The sequence below is a fragment of the Onychostoma macrolepis genome, chromosome 10 (assembly GCF_012432095.1).
Source record: "Onychostoma macrolepis isolate SWU-2019 chromosome 10, ASM1243209v1, whole genome shotgun sequence".
NCBI lineage: Eukaryota > Metazoa > Chordata > Actinopteri > Cypriniformes > Cyprinidae > Onychostoma > Onychostoma macrolepis.
This window is the reverse complement of record NC_081164.1, coordinates 20067906-20090763: the sequence shown is the minus strand read 5'-3', so window position 1 is coordinate 20090763 and position 22858 is coordinate 20067906. Positions and strand designations below refer to the sequence as shown.

Genomic DNA, 22858 nt, shown 5'->3' with positions numbered 1-22858 from the left:
ACAGTGGGGGCATCATCAAAACTGACCAATCAGGGGCGCCTGTGCAATCCAGAGAGGAAAGAAGCTTACAGTAAAACTCTTCTATTGTTTTGCATGACAAAACAATTTGGGCCGAGTCTGGAGGAGCAAAAAAACACAAACGTTTTCCGTTTTACGCTTTCAATTCAGAATTTGAGCTCCATTGTGCGGAGGTGCATTCCTTCTGGGCAATAAAACAGACTTTACGGACGTGAAGAAAGGAGCTGTCAGAACTTGTGGATCTTTCAATATGATATATTTTCTGCTTTATTAGTCAGACTTAATATCTTTCAACACTTGAGAGAGCTGAAAGAACGCCTTTGTTCCCTATGCATACATTGTCAGAAATATTTCATCAAAAGCTAATCTTCGCGCTGAATTAGTTAAGGCCTTTCATTTTAGCGCTTTCGGATACACTTTTGACAGCGAAGCTTATGACTGCTATAAATAAAAATAAACGAAACGCCTGTATACAGAAGAAGGATCTGGTCGTGTTCGATTCTTCTGACATTTAAAACTAACAATTAGCACTTACGTCCACAATAACCGGCTTAAAGCTTAGAAACATCCCTGTATGCTGCGTACAGACAAACTGTCACTTTCACAATTGCTTCTCCAAGACAAAAACAAGGAAAAACAAAAATTGTGTCAAGTCTTGTGTGTCTGTGGAGCGGAGTACGACATGTGCTCAGACATCAGATCGCATGCATACACAACGGCTGTTTGGATAAAGAAAATAGGACAGCACATAGCGGATTTTCACATGTGAATAATTTATCCACACAGACAGGAAAACACAAGAAATGCTCAGAACAGAATGCAGGTCGCAGGATTTGGATGAGGAACGTGAGCTTGAGCATGCCTGCCGCTAATTGTGTTTGAACAGAAGCACAGTCGGTGGAAGATTCACTCACGTTGGATGTCGATGGTGACCGTGGCCTCCTTGCCGTTGGGCGCCGCTTTGTTGGAAGCACGGCAGGTGATCTGTTGGCCGCTCTCGATATTCGAGGCAGAGATGTGGAGCGTGCTGACCGTGCTTTCTCTTCTGCCATCGCGCAACAGTGTCTGTGTGAAAACACAATCATCGGGAGCGTTAAAGTGTCATGGGGCAGCATTTTGCAGATGGTCAATGATATTCACAGAAAAAAGTATAAAAAACAAGCTAAACAATTCAAGACGGTCTATCCTTGGACTTCCTCTTGAGTGTAAGGTCAAAAACAGATTGCGGACTTGCAATCAGCTTCTCTCTGTTGGAAGTCTCAGAGCAAACCATCTACCCAACAACCCTTGAGTCTTGAGTACCATATGAACACGAAATGTTTTCTTTGTTATCAGACTAGCTCTGTATTGAGGAATCTTTCATTGGAAGTTACACACTTCATATGTCAGTCACAAAGCAGCTTATATTACCTGCACTTTTGCGCTCTGGTATTCAAGCTATTGTAGAGGAACCGTGTTTATTGAGGAAAGATTATTAAAAAATTGGTACAGATATTTGAAGGATATTGACTTCATCTAAAACACCCATCAGCCTCGCAGCTATAACAGATTCTCTCGCAGAATTAATCAAATAACGCAATAAAGAGTGTTCAGAGTGGAGCTCGATTCCTGGAGAAAAATGAAAAATTCAAATCTCTTGCGCTTTTATCATCTGACATTTCTCTAAAAGGTAATTGTGTTATGATGAGACGAGGCTCTCCAGTCATTAGACATTCACTGTGTTCAGTTATAAATCAAAGTTTTAGGCACAAAATCAAGTTAAACTTGATCCAAAATACAGACATTAGAATTTTTCACTGATTTGTGAGAGATTCCCACACTTTTACCTGCCATTCGTTGGGAAAACAACAACATTTTCACTTTGAAATAGATTAGAGTTGAAAGTTTCAGTGTTTTTTTTTTTTTTACACTTTCTTTACATTTCAACTGCTGTTCATTTTATCAGTATTATAAAACGACATCAACCACCTGTCAGTCAATGTTCATGTAGATCAAAATATATATACCGTATTGTCCCGAATATAAGACGACCCTGATTATAAGACGACCCCCCTTTTCCCAGATGTACCTGTTGGAAAAAGGCTTTTTGAAAACCAAATCTTGTTTTTTTTTTTCTCTCTGTAAAACACATTTATTCTTAAATTATTTTCATATTGCATATTTTTCCAATTCTAATTTTTGTTTTGAAAGTATGGTAAATACTTGTAAAATGTACCAGCAATGACATTGGACAATTTTGATATACCATTGAAATAACAGGTAGCCCATCTGAATTATATAACAATTAGGCTATCCATCTCATAGTAGCCTACCAAAATGTTATTATCAGCAGAAGTGAAATCTTATTGTAGTCTTCAAATCTGGGTACTGTCTTATGTTTTAAAATCACTTACAGAGGAAGTTTGGTCCCATCAGGCTAACATGACAGTCACGATCATGCTGCTGTAAGCTTTTCTTTTTCATTTGTTTTCATTCGCGATCTTTACAACACACATTACATTACATATTTCATGGCACACTCGTTTTATGCGTTTTTGGCGCCACCTATTGTTGTGGGTGTATTATTGACATGTCAAAGTCTAGACCCTGAATATAAGACGAACACGTTTTTTCAGATGTATTTCCAAGGAAAAAACATCGTCTTATATTCGGGTCAATACGGTATATTAATATAAATAAATACATAAATATAAGCATTATTAATTGTGATAATAATAATAACAAATGCTTCTTGAACACCAAATCAGCATATTTAAATGATTTCTTAAGGATCATGTGACACTGAAAACTGGATTAATGGCTACTGAAAACTTAGTTTTGTCACCAAAGGTAGAAATGTAGTAAAAGTGTAGTAAAATTTCACAATATTACTGATTTTACTGGATTTTTGATCAAATAAATAAGAGACTGTTTTCAAAACGTTTCAACAGGACTGTAAGTAAGTAAAGGGAATTTGAGATGTTTTCCACTTCTTTGATGTACATCCTATAGCGACACTAAAATAACAAAACAGCTAATGCGCACACATCGAATGAGTGTGTGATTAAATGCATTATGGATATTTTGTCAGCGCTGTTGATTTTCTGTCTGACTGTGGTGACAATTCAATAGATGAAGCTGAAAATCAGTGTGAAACCATCCTGTGATCTCAATTCATCCTTAATCGTGTTGACACACTGAGTTGCGGCAAGGAAAAACACACATTTACTGTGAAAACGGAAGAAGCAGGAGGTTGAACCAGCACCTCTGAACATGTTTAACAGATTAATCTAAAGTAATTCCTCTGTACATTCCTCTGCTCAGTTCTGCAGGCTGTTCTGTCCCAGCACTCAAGAATCAGCGGTTTATAAGACTCCTGTTTTCATTAAAACAACATCTAATATCCAGTTTACATTGGCATGACTTTTGAGACGTGAATAGCTTTGTTTTTATCCGTCTCATGGAGGCACTTGATTTCAGAAGGATTTAAAAGAGTCTCCCAAGTGTAGAACAGATTTGAAAGCAGTACTTCTGCTGGGAAAAAAAAAAAAAGAGGTAACCTGTCTAGTTTGCTTGTGTCTAAATTAGGTCTGGTTAATTAATGAAGGGACTCTCTCTGGTGGGTGCTGAGGGGTTTAGCTTACTCAAAATGAGCAGATTATGCTCTCCAATCATAGTACGAGCGGCCCTTTAAACACATTTCCTGCTCTCTCAATTTTCTCCCTAAAGCTGACAAACTGAGCAAATTGCTGAGGAACACATTCATAATGGAGTGCTGGAATGTCTTTCCATTATGACATATTTAAAGCACTGCATTACAGCTTCACTTTGCCCCAAGGATTAAATTAAAAATTAGTCCTCACTTGTCATTAATTTGACAGAGCCGAGCGTTTCGAGGACACGCAGTCAGGCGGAGTGCAGGATTTCATGAGAGACTCTTTTTTTGACATGTGAAAGAGAGGTAATATTGAAAATATCAACTGTAGGCAAAAAAAATACTGTCAAACATACAGGCTGTGTATCAAAACCTATGCAGTTATTCACCTAGACAGCATTTTTGGGTGTCGTAGAAGTGCTTGAACGTTCAAACTCAATTTAAATGTTTTTAGACAGCATTCTTGGGGAACGTATGTATGTTTAAACACTCAAATATATATTCTTGGTCATAAGCACATTCAAGTCATGGTTCAATCATCATGTTTGAATGACGACTGAACCGTGTTATTTTATGATAGGAGCGTTTGAATGTTCAAAATAAATCTAACACATTTTATACAACATTTTTGGGCATCACAGACTCGATCATTCACTTTGAAATGAATATTCGATACAGCATTTTTGGTCATTAAATGCATGTTTGAAATGAATCAAAACAATTTCAGACGTTTTTGAGCATCAGATTCAACACAAGCTGAATCTAAATCATTCAAAACAACATTTTGGGCTTGCTAGATGATTCAATTTGAAATGAAACACTCAATTCAGTTTTTGGGAAACGTTTGAACTCGCAAATCTTTTGATCACTTGATCATTCAGTTTGAAATGAAACAGCGTTTAGGGCATCGGTGCCTGTTTGAATTGAATCAAACTCTTGAGTCAGCTTTTTTTGGGGCATCACATGCACATTTTGAACCGAGTCAAAAACTTTGAGGAAAGTTTTGTGCACATCATATGCATGTTTGAATCGAATCCAAATGTTTCAGACGTATTTTTGGATGTCACATGCACATCTGAACTGAATCAAAACATTGAAAAAGATTTTTGAGGGGCATTACAGAAGCGTTCAACTTTTGGTTATTCAATTTGAAACCAAAGACTCAATAAGGCATTTTTGGGCATCAGATATGCATTTAAACAATCTAAAATGTTCAAAACAGCATTTTTTGGGGGGCATAATAGCTGGATATGAATGTTCAGTTTGAAACAAAACACTTTTTCGGGCATCATAGACGCATTTGATTGAACATTTGAACACAATTATGATGCCTAAAAATGATTTTGAGACACACTCCCTGGTTCCATCATGTTTCAGTATTGTGTTCTGTTGTTACAATAACTGCCAGCAACAGCAGGGATCTCCCATACCTTGGTGTAAGCGGCACCGTTCAGTACCTCTCCGTTACGGATCCAGATGATCGAGGCGGCTGGTTTGGCGTTGTTGGCATGGCAGGTGAGGTTTAGTGAGTCCCCTGCACGCAAGCTCACCACAGGCGCTCCGACTATCACGGGGTCATCAGGAGGAACTGGAAATAAAATCAGAGAGATGTTTATCCTCTTGTTTCACAAACAATGGCACATAGTGAAGGAGAGAGAGTGGGAGAAATGGAAGGATGAGTCAAAAAACTGATTTCTGAATAGCACTGATTGCAGTTCTCTTTTTAAACAGCTCTGATCAGCCTGCTTCTCACTCAGACTCAGGTAAATTATTGATTGGGCACTCTGCTCATTAGGGAGCATATCTGGGGCAAGTCTAAATCAAAGGCAACAAGCAGCTGCTACATCCTGAGTGCTCCATAGAGAGCACTGGAAAAAGAGAGAGGGCAGTAAGACGTGAGAAGAGGAGGGACTATTTGAAGGTGCCAGAACGGGCCGACTGGGGGGTGGTTGTTGTTGGGGGACGTCCCAGAGATGCTGAATTCATTAAGAGGGAAGCTGAGACCCCATTACTCATATCTTACTGATTAGACTTCTGCCAGCTTTTACTCTTGCCGAGATTTCAGGCCAATCAGGCGGCACTCACAAGTTTGAGCAACTGGGTACTTCAAGATGCCTTGGTAACAGCGAAGTTTAGGGTGCAAAGGGGACGTTTTGACCATGTTTCTTCATGAAATGAAAGTCTCTGAAGGAGGACGCCGGACATCTTCTCTTCAGATCTTTCTGTGTAGCACATCAGACCGTGGAGACTTGTCCCTCGCACTACGCAGCGATCTCAGAGCACGGAGTCCTGTGTGATTTGTTAGCTGGTGTTTCTTCCCTGGAACCAATCAAGTCTCCCTCCGGCTTGAAAAAATCATACGGTTCTCAGAACGAATGAATAGTTTTTCCCTTCTGCCTGCGTGTATAAAGGCCACAGCCACATCTAGTTGTCAGCACGGTTTTGAGAAGGAGAAAGATAGAGAGAGTGGGAGAGATTAGAGAAAGAGAGAGATAAAGAAGGAATGAGGAAAAATGAAAAGTAGAAAACTGATTCGGTCTGTCGTGATGGAAAAGTAAATCTGTTTAACTGTGCGCAGCCACACAGGCAGCTAGGATATTATAAATAGGTATCAAAATTATGCAAACAAAATTAATATACAGTATACAATAGACACGCATTTCTGTTTAAAAGTTTGGGGTCAGTAAGATTTTTTTTTTTTTTGAAAGAATATAAATCTTTTACTCAGCAAGGATGCAATAAATTGATCAGAAGTAAAGTAATGTAATGTAAAAGTATAATATTACAAAAGTTCCATCAGAGAAATAAATTATATTATATTATATATATTCATTACATTATATTATATATATATATTAAATTATATTATATATATATTCAAGTAGAAAAGTTTTTAAATTGCAATAATTATTAAAGTGTAATAATACTTAATATTGCAATTTTAGTCAAATAAATGCAGCCTAGATGAACAAGGTGAGATAGATAGATAGATAGATAGATAGATAGATAGATAGATAGATAGATAGATGATAGATAGATAGATAGATAGATAGATAGATAGATAGATAGATAGATAGATAGATAGATATGCAAATTGTAATAACAGTAATAGTGGTTCTTGTTTTACCACAAAAATAGTCATAGTAAATTGGAATAAAACTCCTTTGCTGCATTTAAATTAGCGTCAGATAATTCAAAGTACTTCCATCCACTCAGAATCCACTCTCATTTCCAGGAGCAATTAAAGTCAGTGTCATATTCCTTTCCCCATCTGGACATCAAAGCCATCCTTAACGGCTTGTTTTAACGCCTAAGTGCTTTGCCTGTTTAGAGCAAACTCATTTGTTTTTGTTTTTTTTCCAAGTGATACAAACACAGCTTACAATTGCATGCTGGGATTGTTTTCCGGGACTGATAGACCAGAGGCTAAGTGTATGCAAATGAGCACAACAGTTAAGTCAATCAGTCTGTCTGCTCAAGTTTCAGTTATTGATGGGGTTGAATTAGAGAGCTGGCACTGCAGTCCAACATTCAAGTCCCAGAATTCCAGAAAGCTAAGTGCCAATATATTATGGTGTGAATTCACACACTGCCATTTCCAAGCAGCTTTGGATGGCATCCCGTGACTCTCCATGTGGCTCGGATCCCAGATGGTTCATGCTCTCCTTGCGAGCACCAGAGACTGGCGTAACCATGTTAAACCTTCTCGTGACCGCCATGTTTGCAAATATGCCCTGGTGTGGCGCTTCCAAGCTGGTGCCTTAACGCAGCCAATCATCTTCTTTGTGTTGAGCCGGTCAACACGATGGATTAATCATCCTGCCGTAATTGCTGTTCAGAGTGGGGAGAAACTCTCACACGGAGCCTAACGAACAGCCAGGACCGAATTACTTCTGTCTCTGCCCTCTTGATACACCGGGCCCTTGAGACACCTCGAGTCATTCAGCATGTGGAAGGAGAAAAATGGAGCAATTTCATTTTGGAAACAAGAGAGAAGGGGCATTCTGGGAAATGTGACCTATTTTATAATGTACCTGGATTTGGTCTTACATCTGGAGATGTCTCTCTCTCCCTTTTCTCGTTCCCTCTCTCCGTCTTTCTCTCGCAGGAATTGGTAGCATGGTGGATTAATCACTTTCATCCTGAGTTCAGTTGTTGTACCACACAGCGGCACACAGCCTTTAGCAATTATCCCTCCTTTTTTGTTTTTATTTTTTCAGGTGTATTAACTAAAAATACTCACGGAGGTTCACGATAAAAGCCCTTTAAACAGGAGCAGGTGTGATCTTGTTACCAGGACACAAACATTTATTTGAATAAAAGCATTTGAAGTGAAATATTCCTCTGTGTTGTTTGAAACAGCGCTCGTGTTGATCAGATAATGATGGCGTGGTGTTTCACCTTTTGAAAGTTCCTGCTGAAGGCCAGGTTTTAACAAAGGGGGCACTTAGTTTCTGTAGGAAACTGTAGGAAATCCAATTAAAATCGAATAAACAAGGTGAAATAACATTTAAAAAAGTTGAAATGTTAACACAAGGGCAGGAAATGGTAAATCCAGGACTATTTTTAACATAATTACTGCAAACGGGATTACATGAAGCACTAACCAACCTTGAACTGCATGTCACTTTTTTTCACTTTTGTGCAGTAATGTTGACTAAACACCACAATGCCCAAAAGGCCTTGCTGCACTGAACTATCTGTTTGTTTTGTAAGAGACATCATTGTCTTACATTCTCCCGTCAGCTTATCAATGCGAGAGCATCCGGCCAACCTTGAGCCTGTTTTTCAACTGTTTCATTTGTTCAGAAAAATCTGTAGAAGAAAAGTTCTCCAGGTCTCCACAGACGCTGATCTGTTTCTATTAATACTGACAGCTCTGGTCAATGCATCACATAACTGACTATCATTAAGATTTTCTTAATTTCAGTTAACACTAGTATTGTCATTTCACATTAATGTGTCTTAATTATTATATAAAGACAGGCTGTCATGTATTGAGCTAAATCTATTGAGGAGGCGATGAATATTAAAAGTTCAATTACGCTTTAGGTTCAGTATGTTTGTGTTTTGGTTATGACATGAATAGTGAGTATAAAAAAATAAATAGATGTCAGCTTGATGAGCTTTAACTACAGGGTGCCATTATTGACACAAGCGTTGAATTGAGAGCGAACGATTTATCCCACTCCTTCTGCTCGAGTTCCCTTAAAAGCTTCTCTGGGAGGGAAGGCATGTCACTGAGATGTCTGCTGCTCAGAAACAGGAGTAATCTTTGGAGGACGCCCCCCCCAAAAAAACAATACAGCAAGTACAGGGATGACACGCATGGACAAGTGGCCCACACCAGAGAGCCCTTTGGCCTGAACAGGCCAGTGAACAGCAGCGCTTTGCTCTAATCAGAACTCTGTCTCGTGCTCCACATGCCCTGTGGGAGCTCTATAACAGGAGGAGCCTGTCACGGTGCACTTTTTGCTTTCCTGTTACTCTCTATGATATATCAGTGTGATCTTAATTGCATTGTATTTGTATAGTTTACATCTGGAAAGACAATATCTATGAATGGACAACTTTTAAACAATAATCCTTAGTAAACATGTTTAATATTGTGTGTCCTATCCAGATGTAAAATGCACAGGGGTTAGTGATTAATATTTTTAATAAGAAATTAATATTTTTATTCAGCAAAGATGCATTAAATTGACAGTAAAGAAATTTAAAATGTTTAAAATATCTATTCTTTTGAACTTTATATTCATCAGAGAATCCTCAAAAGCAAAGTGCAAAAATAGCAAGCAGTACTGTTTTTAACACTGATGACAATAATAAAGCAGCAAATCAGCATATTAGAACGATTTCTGAAGGATCATGTGACACTGAAAACTGGAGTAGCGATGCTGAAAATTATAGATTACATTTTAAATCTATTAAAATAAGTACGATTTTAAATCAATAACACTCATAAAGACAATTAATCAATAACTTATGCATCACCATTCATGAGCAATTAGCTGAATCAATGAATCAGTCATGAAAGACTTTAAGTAATCTGTGTTTATGAACAAATTGGATGAGTGTACGATTCAGTGACTCATTCACAAAGACAGACACTTGTTTTGCTCTAGAATGTATTAGTGTTTTTGAATGAATCATTTGAGTGAATGATTCAACTGACTCACTCATAGTAGAGTCACCTGTCACCACCCACTAGTGTAATGATGCAATTCGCAGAAAGAAGAAGAAAGACTCACTGAAAAAAAAATCCAACACACAAAATGGGTAATAAAAATAGTGAAACGTCTCATTGTGGAACACCGCTCAGCCATTCAAATACACAGACCAGAGCTAACTGCTGAATAAATTAAAATAAGTGGTTGCCTTTAAATTTTTAAACCATTATGTAGCTCAAAACATTGAGCATGGTACTAGCAACACCAAGGTCATGGGTTTTATTCAGGTAAAACTAGAAATGATAAAATGTGGAATGTAAGTCATTTTGGATAAAAGCGTCTGCCAAATATGTAAATGTAAAATGGGCAATTTCATTTACTTACCAAAGCATAATGTAATTCACATTTGGCATCATGCAAGTTAATTTTAGACACTGCATATATCTCAGCTGAAGTTTTGCACCTATGTCACATTGGTGAGAATTTTTATTCTGTTGTGACACAGTAGCATGATGTACCTGTCTGTGAATTCACATTTCTCAGAGATGCAGATGTTGCTGCATGCCTGCTGCCTAATCAACAAAGTGTGACGTTTGAAATGAGGACCAGCTGTTACAAACTTCAATACATTTTTAAAAATTCATATCACTTACTGCACTTGCAGACTGAGATGATAATTCTTGAATTTAAAACCAAGACAACTATGTAGTGGAGAGGGAAAAAACAGGGAACAATGGCATTTGGCTGTTATTCGGGTTGAGACCTGTATCTGTGAACTCTACATTTTCAATTTCATCACAGCATTGTTTGCTTTCTCTGTTCCCAGTCTGGCTGCGATGTGCCTTTTTGTGGCCAATGCTGGTGCTGACATTAACATGAGGCGACGGGGAGCGTATTTGGGCAGGGTTGGGTGAGTTAGCTTGCTGCGAAAGGGTGAGAAACCCATAAAAAAAGGAAAAGACAACAGGACATCTTTTCAGAGCATTTCCATTCTAGTTTTCTGAGAATCGGGTGATGATCCCTGACTGGTGTCTTATCCACGAAGAGGAGAAACTGAACAGCCTCTTTGCTTTGAAACACTACAAGTAATTGCCGTCTCCTCTCATTAGGACTGATGTTTGTCTCCCTCTGGGACGGGTTAACATGGCTTGTTCAACAAGCTCTTAAGGCAAAGGATATCATCTTGTACAAAGCTTTAATCCACTAGCTTTTTCTACTTCTAGCCTGAGAAGTTCACATGTAGACCTAATTAATGTGACATGACTGCACAATTAGATTCAAAATGAGAGTTTTGTGGTTTTTAGCACATCTGCACTATTGTTGAAAGAGGTGGTATGGGTTGGTGTTTTGAAAAAAAAAAAAGTCTCTTATGCTTATCAAGGTTGCATTTATTAAAATACAGTAAAAAAAAAATATTTGGGATATGAATACAAATTTAAAATAATTGTTTATTTTAATATATTTTAAAATGTAATTTCTTCCTTTGATCCTTCAGAAATCATACTAATATGCTAATTTGCTGCTAACCCCCACACACACACAAAAACGTGATATATTTTTTTCAATAAATAAAAAGTGCATAATATTTTAATATTATAAAACACTTAACTGTCTCACTGCTTAAATGTAATGTGTCCTAGCTGAATAAAATAATAAACCAATAAGAAAAATAATAATAAACAAACAAAATAAATAAATAAATATTACTCACCCCAAACTTTTCAACAGCATGTATATTTGTTCTTGTATTGAATTAGGGTTTACAAATCAAAATAAAGACAGAAAGAAAACTATAATTTATGTAATTTTCAATAGTAAACTGTTGCATTGGATATAATACTTTATGCATTCATTTGTTTTACTTTTTACACACAAATTTGTTCTTGTAATGTTTCCTGAATAAGGCATACTAAATATGACGTTCAGCTAAATTTTTAGAAAAAAAAAAAAAAAATTGGTCGTGAAAATTAGACATGAAGGTCATCAAACAGCGTTCATATTCATATTTAGGCTTGAACATGATTATCCATGTGAATTGATTGAATAGTGACAAATTTGCACTACATACCAGACTGGAGGTGTTTGGTAGGGAAGTTGTTGAAACACAAGAGCAACAAGTCAATTCAGAGAGAGAGAGTAAGTCATTTTCAAACTTTTCTCTTTAAAATAACCAACAGATTGTTTCTAATAAGACTAGGAAATTTTGCTTGTATGTTGACTTTAAGACAGTTTGACATATTGAACGAACTGTACTTTTGTTCCACACAGCCTTGTTTTCATTCGCATCAAATCGCGTCAAGAAGGAAAGAAAGCCTCTAATTAAGTCTGAAAGCAGCCAAATCGCACAAGCTCTTTAACTCCGAAGACAATGAGCAGAACAAATGCTGAGAGCTTACAGAAACACTGCAGTAGCTCTTTTTAAACAATGGTGACCTTTGGAAGTGGCTCGGGTTTCTCCCCACGGTTCACTGAGTGGCTGCGCCACGGCTCTCGCTCTCTCTCCAGCTCCTCGCCTTGGCTTTAGGGGAATTCCTTGGATCTAATTAGCCTCAGGGGTCCTTCTTCAGCAATGTGTACCAACCCCATCTCATGTCTTATTCAGCAGCCTGGCCACCACAAAGCAAACTGGGTTACCCCACAATTCTCCTACGGATGTTCAAAGTTCAAATGTCACTCCGGCAGGTCAGCCGCCCTCCCGCTGCCAAGTTCGCACTTGTGTAATTGCAGAAGCACACGTTTGAAACCGAGACTGATTGTTTGAGAGCCTTATTGAGAAGCCGTGCCGTTTGAAAGAGAATAAAAGAAAGTGTGAACTCGCTCTGAATTTGCATGAGGGCTCCACGGGGGACCGGAGACACCATTTAGTGGCCGATGCACACCGGCGTAGCGCGATTTGAGACCTAGGCATATTAATGCATCGCAGCAGAGCCCGGAACTCACGCCCAAACACCAGGCTTCAAAGTCAAAGTCGGGCAAAAGCCTCCATAGCCATTTTTCTCAGTAAGTGACAAAGACAGGTTTGAGACTTCACAGGCCAGGCATCCAATCAGGTTACAAAGACCACTCTGGATGCCGGCTGTCAGGAGAGAGATAGAGAAAGCGAGCGAACGAACCAAACGGCGCATCTGATTGTGGTCACGCGCTGTCGTCCCCCCCGGGAGGAGAGTGACAGGGGATTGACGGTGACGGAGTCCCTACATGAGGTTCATTACCTCGCTCAGGAGACGCTTGCGGTTTTGTATGCAACTTTTCAGAAGTAAGCCAGTTTGTGTGGGATTACATGTCAGGCTAATGGCTCTGCCCTGGGGAGCACGATGATTTGTCTCTGCTGCCACCGGACCAGCAAAAAATAAAAACAAATGAGCGGCCTCTCATCTATAATTAATCATTTTAATGGACCTAGAATCGCAGGCATCTTCGCTCGGCTTTAAGCGTCTAGACTCAGATTACTGGTTTAAAATGCTGTTACTCCAAGGCCGGCATAATGAACTTATTCCTCTGGAATATATCATAGTTTTAACAAAGGAAAGAAAGAAATCGATAATGATAATCAGGCAGAGTCGGGCTGCCTGGGAGCTAAGCTGACGCAATGCATTTGTGTCAGGGCCTCTATCGATCGCAAACATATCTAATGTGTCTTATTAAAGCTGATTAGCCCTGATTTCAGAATATCACACATTTATTTGACTCAAAGATTGACTTTGTTCTTGTCTACATTCACAGTATTGCAGAGGCGGTGCTTTTTCATGCTTTTTCGTTCTCAGGGCCTCGCTTTCTTTTACTCCTTTACTGCTCGAGTGCTATTCTAGTTAAAGCATGTATCGATTTGTCTGAATGTCTGTCAGTTCATCCATCAATCCATCTATCTGCACTCATGCAACAAAGGCTTCAGTTAAAAAAAGAGAAGCAAAAAGTGAACTTGCTTGTAATGTAGCATAATGAACATCTATCTATCCATCTATTTGTCTGTATGTCGTCTCTTTTTATGGAAGGTTCTGGTAGGTGACACTCACCCAGAACAGTGAGCCGAGCGGGTCGAGATCTGGTAGCAGCCTGGATGGCTTGACACTCAAAGCTGCCGTCATCGGTCAGTTCGGTCCTCTGGATCAGTAGGTGATATTCTCCTTTGCTGTGGTCCCCAATCACATCGTAGCGTGGATAACCTGAAACACAGGTTTAAAATGAACATAAACAGCATATTAAGTAGGGGTGTCAACGTTAACGCATTAACGCATGCGATTAATCTAAAAATTTTAAACCGTTAATATTTTTTTAACGCAAATTAATCGTTTGATAAGATTTGACCTCAACTTCTTGCAGTCATCGCAGCACGGAAGGTTATCTATCATTGTGTGATGAGGGTACAGCGAACCAGTGTTGCCAGGGTAGCGGCACAAGTGGGCTATTTTGAAAATACAGTCGTGGGAAAAATTACAGAGCCGTGGGTTGCAGATTTTTGGGCTACTTTTATAATGTACCACGGCCGCCCAAAGTGTATATAGACAAATAAAAATGAAAATAGATCCTTTTACTAATGTGTATTATACTTGGAATGTATATCTGGCAACTTAAGAACGGAGAGGCGGTTGTAACATCACAAACAACGTGAGTTTCAGCCAGAGCATACATGTCAAGGCTTTTACACAGCAGAAATAAACATGACAACAGCCACTATAGATTATATTAGATAATAAACACACGATTACGATAGGATATTTGTATGTGATTTTCTAGAGTTGAATGTGTACATCTGAAATGCTAATTTGTGCAGCGATATAAAAGGCTATAAATAGTGTATTTTAACAACAGTAAACGACCAAATTCCACATGTGATCGTAAAAGGAAGTTATTACAAACACTCGATGGTGGTTTGAAGTCAGTTCTGAGTAAAAGTGTACTATTAATCTCATAAATTGTTTTATAAAGCATGATGCTAATGTTAGCTCTTATGCAGCTGCAGAACAGGTCCAATTCTTCTTCATAATGCATTTTGACATAATACTTCACATAAGGTCGCAAGAAAATGTTTTGTTGTATTTATTTAGAAATACTTTTGATAATAGTTGGGTAAATTGAAGCGATGTGGCTTGGTAACGTTTTATTGCCAGTATAAAGGCTGAATAAAAACAAAAGAATAATGATAAAAGAATAATAAGGATTATGTCTCATACCTGGAGGAAGTGTGAAAGGTTCTGTTTCCTTAAACTAGTTTGTCATGCATTTCTTTTTTTTGCATTTCAACACATTTATCATACAGGTAAATCCTAGTATTTTAAATTTGTGATTAATCATGATTAATCACAGTCCATGACTGTGATTAACGCAATTAAATTTTTGAATCGATTGACAGCACTAATATTAAGATTAAAAAAAATCTACTTTCCAAGCACTAAAATTTGTTATCTAAAAGATCCAGTTTAATCGGTATGTTTTGTTGTATTTTACTCTTTAAGATTCTATGGAAGCTGCATGAATAGGTAAAATAATAGAAAAAAAAGAGACAACGCCTATTCCGAGTTGGCCTTGAATGATCTTCAGTCACATTTACTGTAGCCACGAAAAGAAAAACATTAAAAAAAAACACACTCTGAGGTATTACTGGAATTAAACCTCACAACATAAACATGAATCTTGACTTCTGACATAAAATGTTCACAGATCAAACTGCTACATAATACCTTATCATAAAAATGCTTTATACATATTTGAAAAGACTGATTAATAGTTAAGCGTTAATTTAAATGAAGGCAGCTGACTGAAGGTAAGAGCCTATATGCTTATTGATTTAGCATAAAATGACTTTGTCCAAGGATCCACATGCCTTTCCAGAATGATTTTTTTAAATAGTTGATATCTACAGAGCAGATATACTCATATTGTAGATATAGTCATATACACCTTTTTAAAGAAATGAATACTTATTAATCAAGAATGCTTTAAATAGACCAAAAAAAGATCAAGAATTTATATTCTTTTGAACTTTCTATTCATCATCATCATCAAAAAAAAAAGTTCTGAAAAAACTCTATTACAGTTTCCACAAACATATTAGCACTATTGTTTTCAACATTGATAATAATAAGAAATGTTTCTTGAGCAATTTCTAAAATTTCTAAGCAGATTTCATCTGACTCTGATGACTGGATTAATGACGCTGAAAATTCAGTTTGCATCACAGGAACAAATCACATTTTGAAATGTACTAAAACAGAAAAAAAAAAAAGTTATTTTAAATTGTAATAAAATTTTACAATAATACTGTATTTTTGATCAAATAAATGCAGCCTTCGTAAGAATAACTGCCATTCAAAAATAAAATAAAAAATTGTACTGACCCCAAACATTTGAATGGGAATTATGAAAAGGAAATGAAAAAATGGCTTTCAAGGAGCAATAAATCACTACAAAAGTGTAGAATATGGCCTCTTCAATAAATGATGAATGGAGCCTTTGTAGCTTGAAAAAATTGGAACAACAAAATTGCTACATGATGCTCTACTCAAGACAGATGTCTCATTTTTAGTTAATCTGCTCATATCAGAAAACAGATCGCAGCCCAGAGCACGTTTAAATCTGAACATGATCTTGTAAACAGTTATCATGGCATGTCTCTGGAACCCTGGTGATCCTTTATATTAAAGAGTGTTTGGCTGTCCTCTGCTATCTGGTAATAAGCCCCGTATTAGGAATCAATAGTGTCATTACTGCCTTCAGGTTTCCTGCCACTGGATCTTCTTTTGCCTTTTATTTAAGAGCTGTTTTCATTAGGGATTATTGAGGCATACAGGCGCCTCAATAAAGCTCTGATGAATTCCCCAATATGCTTGACTGGACGGCTTCAGACAATGGCTGTCAATTAGAAGAAACAATGTGAAATGACCCTATTAAAGGTAATGAATCCCATGAAATGGATTCGGCTTCATGTTGGATCAATAGCAGCTGCGATAGAGAGCTGGGACATGAATTTATCACACTGTGGGCATCTCACTGACACTCCAATGGATGGAAGCACGCTTGAAACTTGGCTGAAAGGAGGCAGATCAAAGCTCGGAGCGAGCGAATGTGAAAGCTGAAGGGGGAGAGATACACGGACGGGCATCCTAATCAAGCGTTATGTTAGCTTCAGCCTCGCTGACACATAATCTGTAACTTCTCAAGCTTTGAGGACACGAGCCCTGAAAAGTTATAGATATCCGCGTCGTATTGATCACAGGATGTGTCATTTCATCGGTGTGAAACTGCAGGTGATAAAACATAAGATTGTGTAAAAATACACAAATCGTTCAAGTTTGAAACAATCGGTAGGCTCAGAGCAGCTTTGAACACACTGATATCCGTTTCTGTCAGCGCTCTAGTTCATTTTACACTTTAGCGAGTGATGTTTTCACATCCACTTTGAAGCGAGACTCTGTCCGGTTGCCAGTGTCGGTTAAGTATCACAGCTCTGTACTCGATTATACTATGGTACAATGATGTCCAGGAGTCCCTGGACACTTATAAACGCTCAGAGAAAGAAAGACGCAGTGGAAAGGAAATTCAAGCCCTGAGAGGCTCAATTAAAGAGCGTCGTCCATGACTAAACGCTGCCTGGGGCCACGGCTAAAAATGACTAACTTCTGGAGAAAATGAAAATCCTTTCTTGGTATATAGTTTAGAATCACACTTCACGAGAGAACTAAATGAGGCCTCAGCTAAAGGCTCAATCTTCAGATATTAATTGCTCGTTTCTTGAAGTACATACGTGAAACTATTGTAAGCGATAATGACCTCTTGATCCAGCAATTACGTGTAACGTTAGCTAAACAGGATCGCTGTACTTTAAGTTAGATATGGAAATAAATTGAACGAATTATGCTTCGTTACACAATAAATATTTCAAAGGGCTAATAAGTTCAACTTCCAGTAAGCTGAAGCAAATTTGGAAGCAACATTCAGCAAATTGAAGCTTAAGTGATGAATGTGCAGTGAATTTGAATGAGACCAAAGTTTGTTTTACATTTTGACTTTTAATCTGACAGTCCATTTCAAATAAAACAGTCAGTAAATGTGGCGCAGTAAAGAAAGTGACTCTGGTAATCATATCTGATTTGTTTGTGATTTACAAAACTGATTTTGCAAACCTAAATCTAAAGGTTGTCCTTGCATAAGTAAGAAGTTTTCTGAAAACATTTCAATCCATTCCCAGAAATTAATTTGTAAACCTCGTCGTGTGAATGTAAAACAGCTGCACTTGCGGCGCGTCTCTCTGGGGTTCTGTGGATGATGAAGTGCTTGCCTTAATTAATGATAGAAATGTAATTAATTTTCGACTGTTGCTTTGCTTTGCTTAGTCTGACAGTGCTTTTGACAGGCACTTTCTGAACCAAACAGAAAAACCTTCACAACAATCAGGAAAAGTTAGTGCTGCAAGCTGCAAGGCTGCTAGGTAAGAAAATGTCAGGGGAAGCATTCACAAACTGACAGAATGGGCTGTTGTCCTTGTATTATAGTGTCTTACTGGAGAAAAGACGAGACAAAGAAATGACTAAGGCATTCAGCGTCTCCGTAATGATACAAACAGATCTAGCAGAGACACACAGGTGTTTTGAGCAGCAAATGTCTTGACTTTGGTTTCAGTTTGACTGTAACTTACACTGCAAAGCAGAGCAAATGCTTTACGTATGAATGTCAATTTTAAAAATCATGGTGGAAATGAACTTGGTCATACGCTAGTTTTTGAGTGCAAAACTTTTGTACGTACACATTTTGATACTTTCATGTTCGCTGGGTTCACTGTATTAATATTTGACACACTCAAGAATAGTATTGTGCAACCCACTGACTTTTGTGCTTCCCTTCTAACCTCGAAGTTGTTCCAGTCAAATAAAAGGTAAATTCTTCTGTCAGTGTGCATGCTGTTTTTGAGTAGCCTAACTCTAATCATTTGAAAAGAAACATCATGTTATTGATCATCCCATTTTTCCCAATATAACATTTTTGTATCACCCCTTTTAGCAAATTTTAGAAGATTTTTTTGTTGCTATGTCCTATCATCTCATTGTTCATTCATTTGGGAAGCCAAAACATTCCAAAAGAGTAAAAGAAAAAAGAAAAAACACACAGCAGCAACCTGTTTGAAATGTGCAGCATTGGCCATAAAACATACATGACCCAAGATTGAGTGCGGCAAACTACTACTCTACTAAAAATTGATCATAAAAAGAAATGCTTCTTGAGCACCAAATCAGCAGATTAGAATGATTTCTGAAGGATCACGTGACACTGAAAACTGAAGTAACGCCGGCTGAAAATTCGGCTTTACCATCACAGGAATAAATTACATTTTAAAATAAATTAAAATAGAAAACTGTTATTTAACAATATTACCTTTTTCACTGCATTTTTGATCTCATACTGTAAATGCAGGCCAATGTTATTTTAGTATTACTGAGACACTATTATAGTTTTTGTTAATATTTTGAATTAGTATTTCAGTTTTAGTAAATTTGCTGTTTTTTGTTATTTTTATTCGTTTTTTTTTATGGTTTTAGTGTTAGTTAACTAAAAAAATTCTGATGCAGTCTTGGCGAGAATATAAGAGACTTCTTTCAACAACAACAAAAAAAGCTTTTGAATGTTAGGGCAAATAAATTATTAACAGTTCAACAGAGTTTTCTATCTTACTCCATTACAGACATTGTTTTTGTATCAAGCTCTAAATGATTCAAGTCATCTCTTGAAAACTGAAGGCCAAGGTTTTGTTCTTCAATGAGAGAGCATGAGAAGAGAAAAGATTAGTAACAGTTTACATTTATTGTACTTTCTTATACTTTGTAGACATAAATTGCAATTATGTAATTATATTAAATTATAAATCAACTGCAACTATGCTCAAGCGTATATGCAAGCAACTGATTAACAGAAACAAGCCACGAGTGGCCGAGTTATTTCACCACAGGTTAGAATACAAAACAGACTGCAGCAAAAGCTCTTACCTGACATGTCTCGGTTGACCCCCAGAGCGAGTCCGTCTTTGACCCACAGCACCATGCCATGATATCCAGTAATGGAGCATGGCAGGGTCACAGGCTGCCCGGCCACCACCACCAGGTCATGAGGCTGCTGGATAAACACAACAGAGCTTCCTAAAACACAAAAGAGAGAGAGAAAGAATGAACGAGGGAGGTCACAATTATAAATCATCAAATACAATTTGTCAGAGCTGGCTGCCCCTGCCAGAGGATGTAAAAAAAAAAAAAAAGCCTTTTACTTGAGGATCATTATTATGACTCTAGTAAATCTACTCCAACTCCCAAAACTCACTTTGAAGAATAAATCTATAAATTTCAACGTTATGTCATTGGAATCCTTAATAAAGTGCAGTGACACACAGAAGTACGAGTAGGTGCCTCACAGTTAGGAAAGCTGAACATGACACTGCTGAGATCCACAAGACTGCAGCATCTGCACCATAAATCAGCTCGAAGCTCCTCAAACTCTGCTCTCACTCACAGAAACTCAGCTTAGCAGGCAAAATAACTTTCCCGACGACGAACCGCACCAGCGCCGGATGACAGGCTCGATGGTACTCCGGAATGGCCGCTCGCAGACGGCGGTTCACCTTGAAGTCTAATAGAATGAGGTGCAAATGAAAAAGTGCCCTGAAGGTAAGCAGTCTTCAGTACGGGAGGTGAAAAGTACATGTTACCTTTCTCATTAAACTGCAGTGTGAGACAGACCGAGTTATTTTTTGCCGTTCGGGGGAAGCGGATAAGAACGTCAATAGAAAGCGAATATGTATTTCTCTGAGAATATATTCACACAAGATTCTCTGAGAAATAAACATCTCGTCCTTTCAACAGTCACTTTCCCTCACCTTTTTTGGTCTTTTAATGTGAAAACAGTTGACACATCAGAGAAACGGAGGAGCCTTGTGCATCTCCCGAGACCACTTTGGTCGATTTTTGTCTTAAATTCAATAAAGTGCAGCTCTGCGAGGTGCATCTTTCATAAATAGCGCTTGGCCTTCCACTGATGTGGCAGGATTTCTGTGGGACGGCGCTGAGATGCCAAGCATATTTTTTTTTCTCTCTGTACGCTGCCGTCTAATTTTGCTGTTTAAGGATAACACCAATTCTAACACTTGATCTAAGTTCTGTTAAAGAAAAAAACATTAAAGCTTTGTATTAAAACTTGCCTACCCATGTTGAAGATACTGAAGGGTGTTTATAGCATAACCCACAGGATTTTTGCTCCTTTATAGTGCAGCAGACTTAATGGAGTTCTCAGTTGTGTGTCATTTGTTTTCACCTTTGTTTCTGAGGTGTTGCTTGAAATTTCTTGGGAGAAATAAAAATAGACACAGCCGAGACAGTTATTGTCACACATAGAGCTTTAAAAGAAAGGTGAATAGAATAGTATTTTATGAAAAAAAATGAAATGTGATTTTGGTTATATGGCATTTATTTATTTTTTTTAATACTTGGATGCATTAAATTGATAAAAGTGAAAGTAAAGACATTTATATTGTAAAAAAAAAAAGCTGTTACTTTGAACTTTATGGAAGAGGATTAGGGACAAACAATAATAAAAAAAAATAAAACCATCTTGAGATTAAAGTCATTATAATGTGAGATCAATGCTCGAGTTTGAGTAATGAGTTTATTCTCAACATTTTATTTAGACTTTTTTCTCAAAATTTAAATTTATTCTTGCATTATAATGACTTTAATCTCAAGATGGTTTTATTTTTTTTTATTATTGCTTGGCCCTAATCCTCTTCCGCAAAACTTTCTATTCATCAAAAAATCTCCAAAAAAAAAAAAAATTATTATGGTTTGCACAAAAATATTAAGCAGCACAACTGTTTTCCACATAGTATTTATTGAGCAGCAAATCAACATAGAATGATTTCTGAAGGATCTTGTGACAATGAAGACTGGAGTGCTGATGCTGAAAATTCACAGAAATAAATAACATTTTAAATATATTAAATGAAAAATAATAGTTCACAACGTTACTATTTTGACTGTATTTTTGACCACATAAATGTAGCCTAGGTGACTTCTTTCAAAAACATCAACCAAAACTTTGAACTGCATGTAGTGTAATGGCACTTATACATGAAAAACAAATAATTGCTATTATTTTTAGCATTTGTGCTTAATTTTGTCATTTGTTGAAGGTTTTGACATCAATATAGTTTGTGAGTGAAACCAGTTTGATTGTTGTATTCCAATAGATGAGAACATTTGAAAGTCTTATATCAAGGCATTCTTGACCCATATGATCGTTCTACCAACAAACACAAAATGGAGACATTAGGCAGAATTTTCCAAACTCCAGAAATGACAAAAGTCTTCTAAAGCCATATGAGGAACAGACAGAAATTTCATCAAAAGTCATCATTCACAGCTTATTTCCCTCAACCACAAGCTGTCAAACCTCATTTGTGTTTGTCTGAATATGGCGCATGAAGACTGATCAAGTTTGAGCAAGTACAAAAGAGATATGAGAGCTCGTATTGACTGCTTTTATGGTGATATTTTGACAGAGCTCTACCGCGTCTGTCTCATTCGCTTTTACTGTATTGAAAAGAGCAGTGTAAATATTTTACTAAAATTGTCCTTTTCTGTTCCACAGAGGCAGTAAAAAACATAGCGTAAATGATGACAAATGATGGAGAGTAAATAATGACTGCATTTTTATGAACTATTACTTCAATGAACGATGGAGTGAGAGCCAAAAGAAGAATGCAGCCTGTGATTCCCACGTTCATTCAGTGTTTTGAGTGATCTTCAGAGTTGCCCTGGCATTTCAAATACTTATGAAACTGACAGTGCACAATGATGAAATGTCACAGGCGGTCCTCCAGCATCAAAGTTATAAATACATGCAAAGTTTATGAAAACTTGCAAACTTCATTAAAAGTTTATATTAGAGAGGAGTTGGAATGTAAATATTATGCATCTGCAATAACTTCCAAAAGTGGCAGTGTTTAGAAATCTTTCTCACCACCGACCTGTCTGAATATGCGAAGGTTTTACAAAGATGTTGC

The 22858-nt window shown here is 37.4% G+C and overlaps 1 protein-coding gene across 5 annotated transcripts in view; it reads right to left on the bottom strand.

The window, feature by feature from the left end:
* kirrel3a (kirre like nephrin family adhesion molecule 3a) overlaps positions 1-22858 on the bottom strand; it is a 138527-nt gene that overhangs the window by 35649 nt on the left and 80020 nt on the right. For 4 of the 5 annotated variants that reach the window (XR_009273160.1, XM_058789758.1, XM_058789760.1 and 1 more), the window contains exons 2-5: positions 19797-19946; positions 13836-13985; positions 5083-5240; positions 933-1083 (exon numbers count right to left, since the gene is read on the bottom strand). Coding sequence is in view for 4 of the 5 variants with exons in the window: in XM_058789758.1 (XP_058645741.1) it covers positions 933-1083; positions 5083-5240; positions 13836-13985; positions 19797-19946 (609 nt within the window). In the remaining variant the exon portion in view is untranslated. The remainder of the gene's footprint in view (positions 1-932; positions 1084-5082; positions 5241-13835; positions 13986-19796; positions 19947-22858) is intronic. The other variant, XM_058789759.1, reaches the window with a different exon arrangement.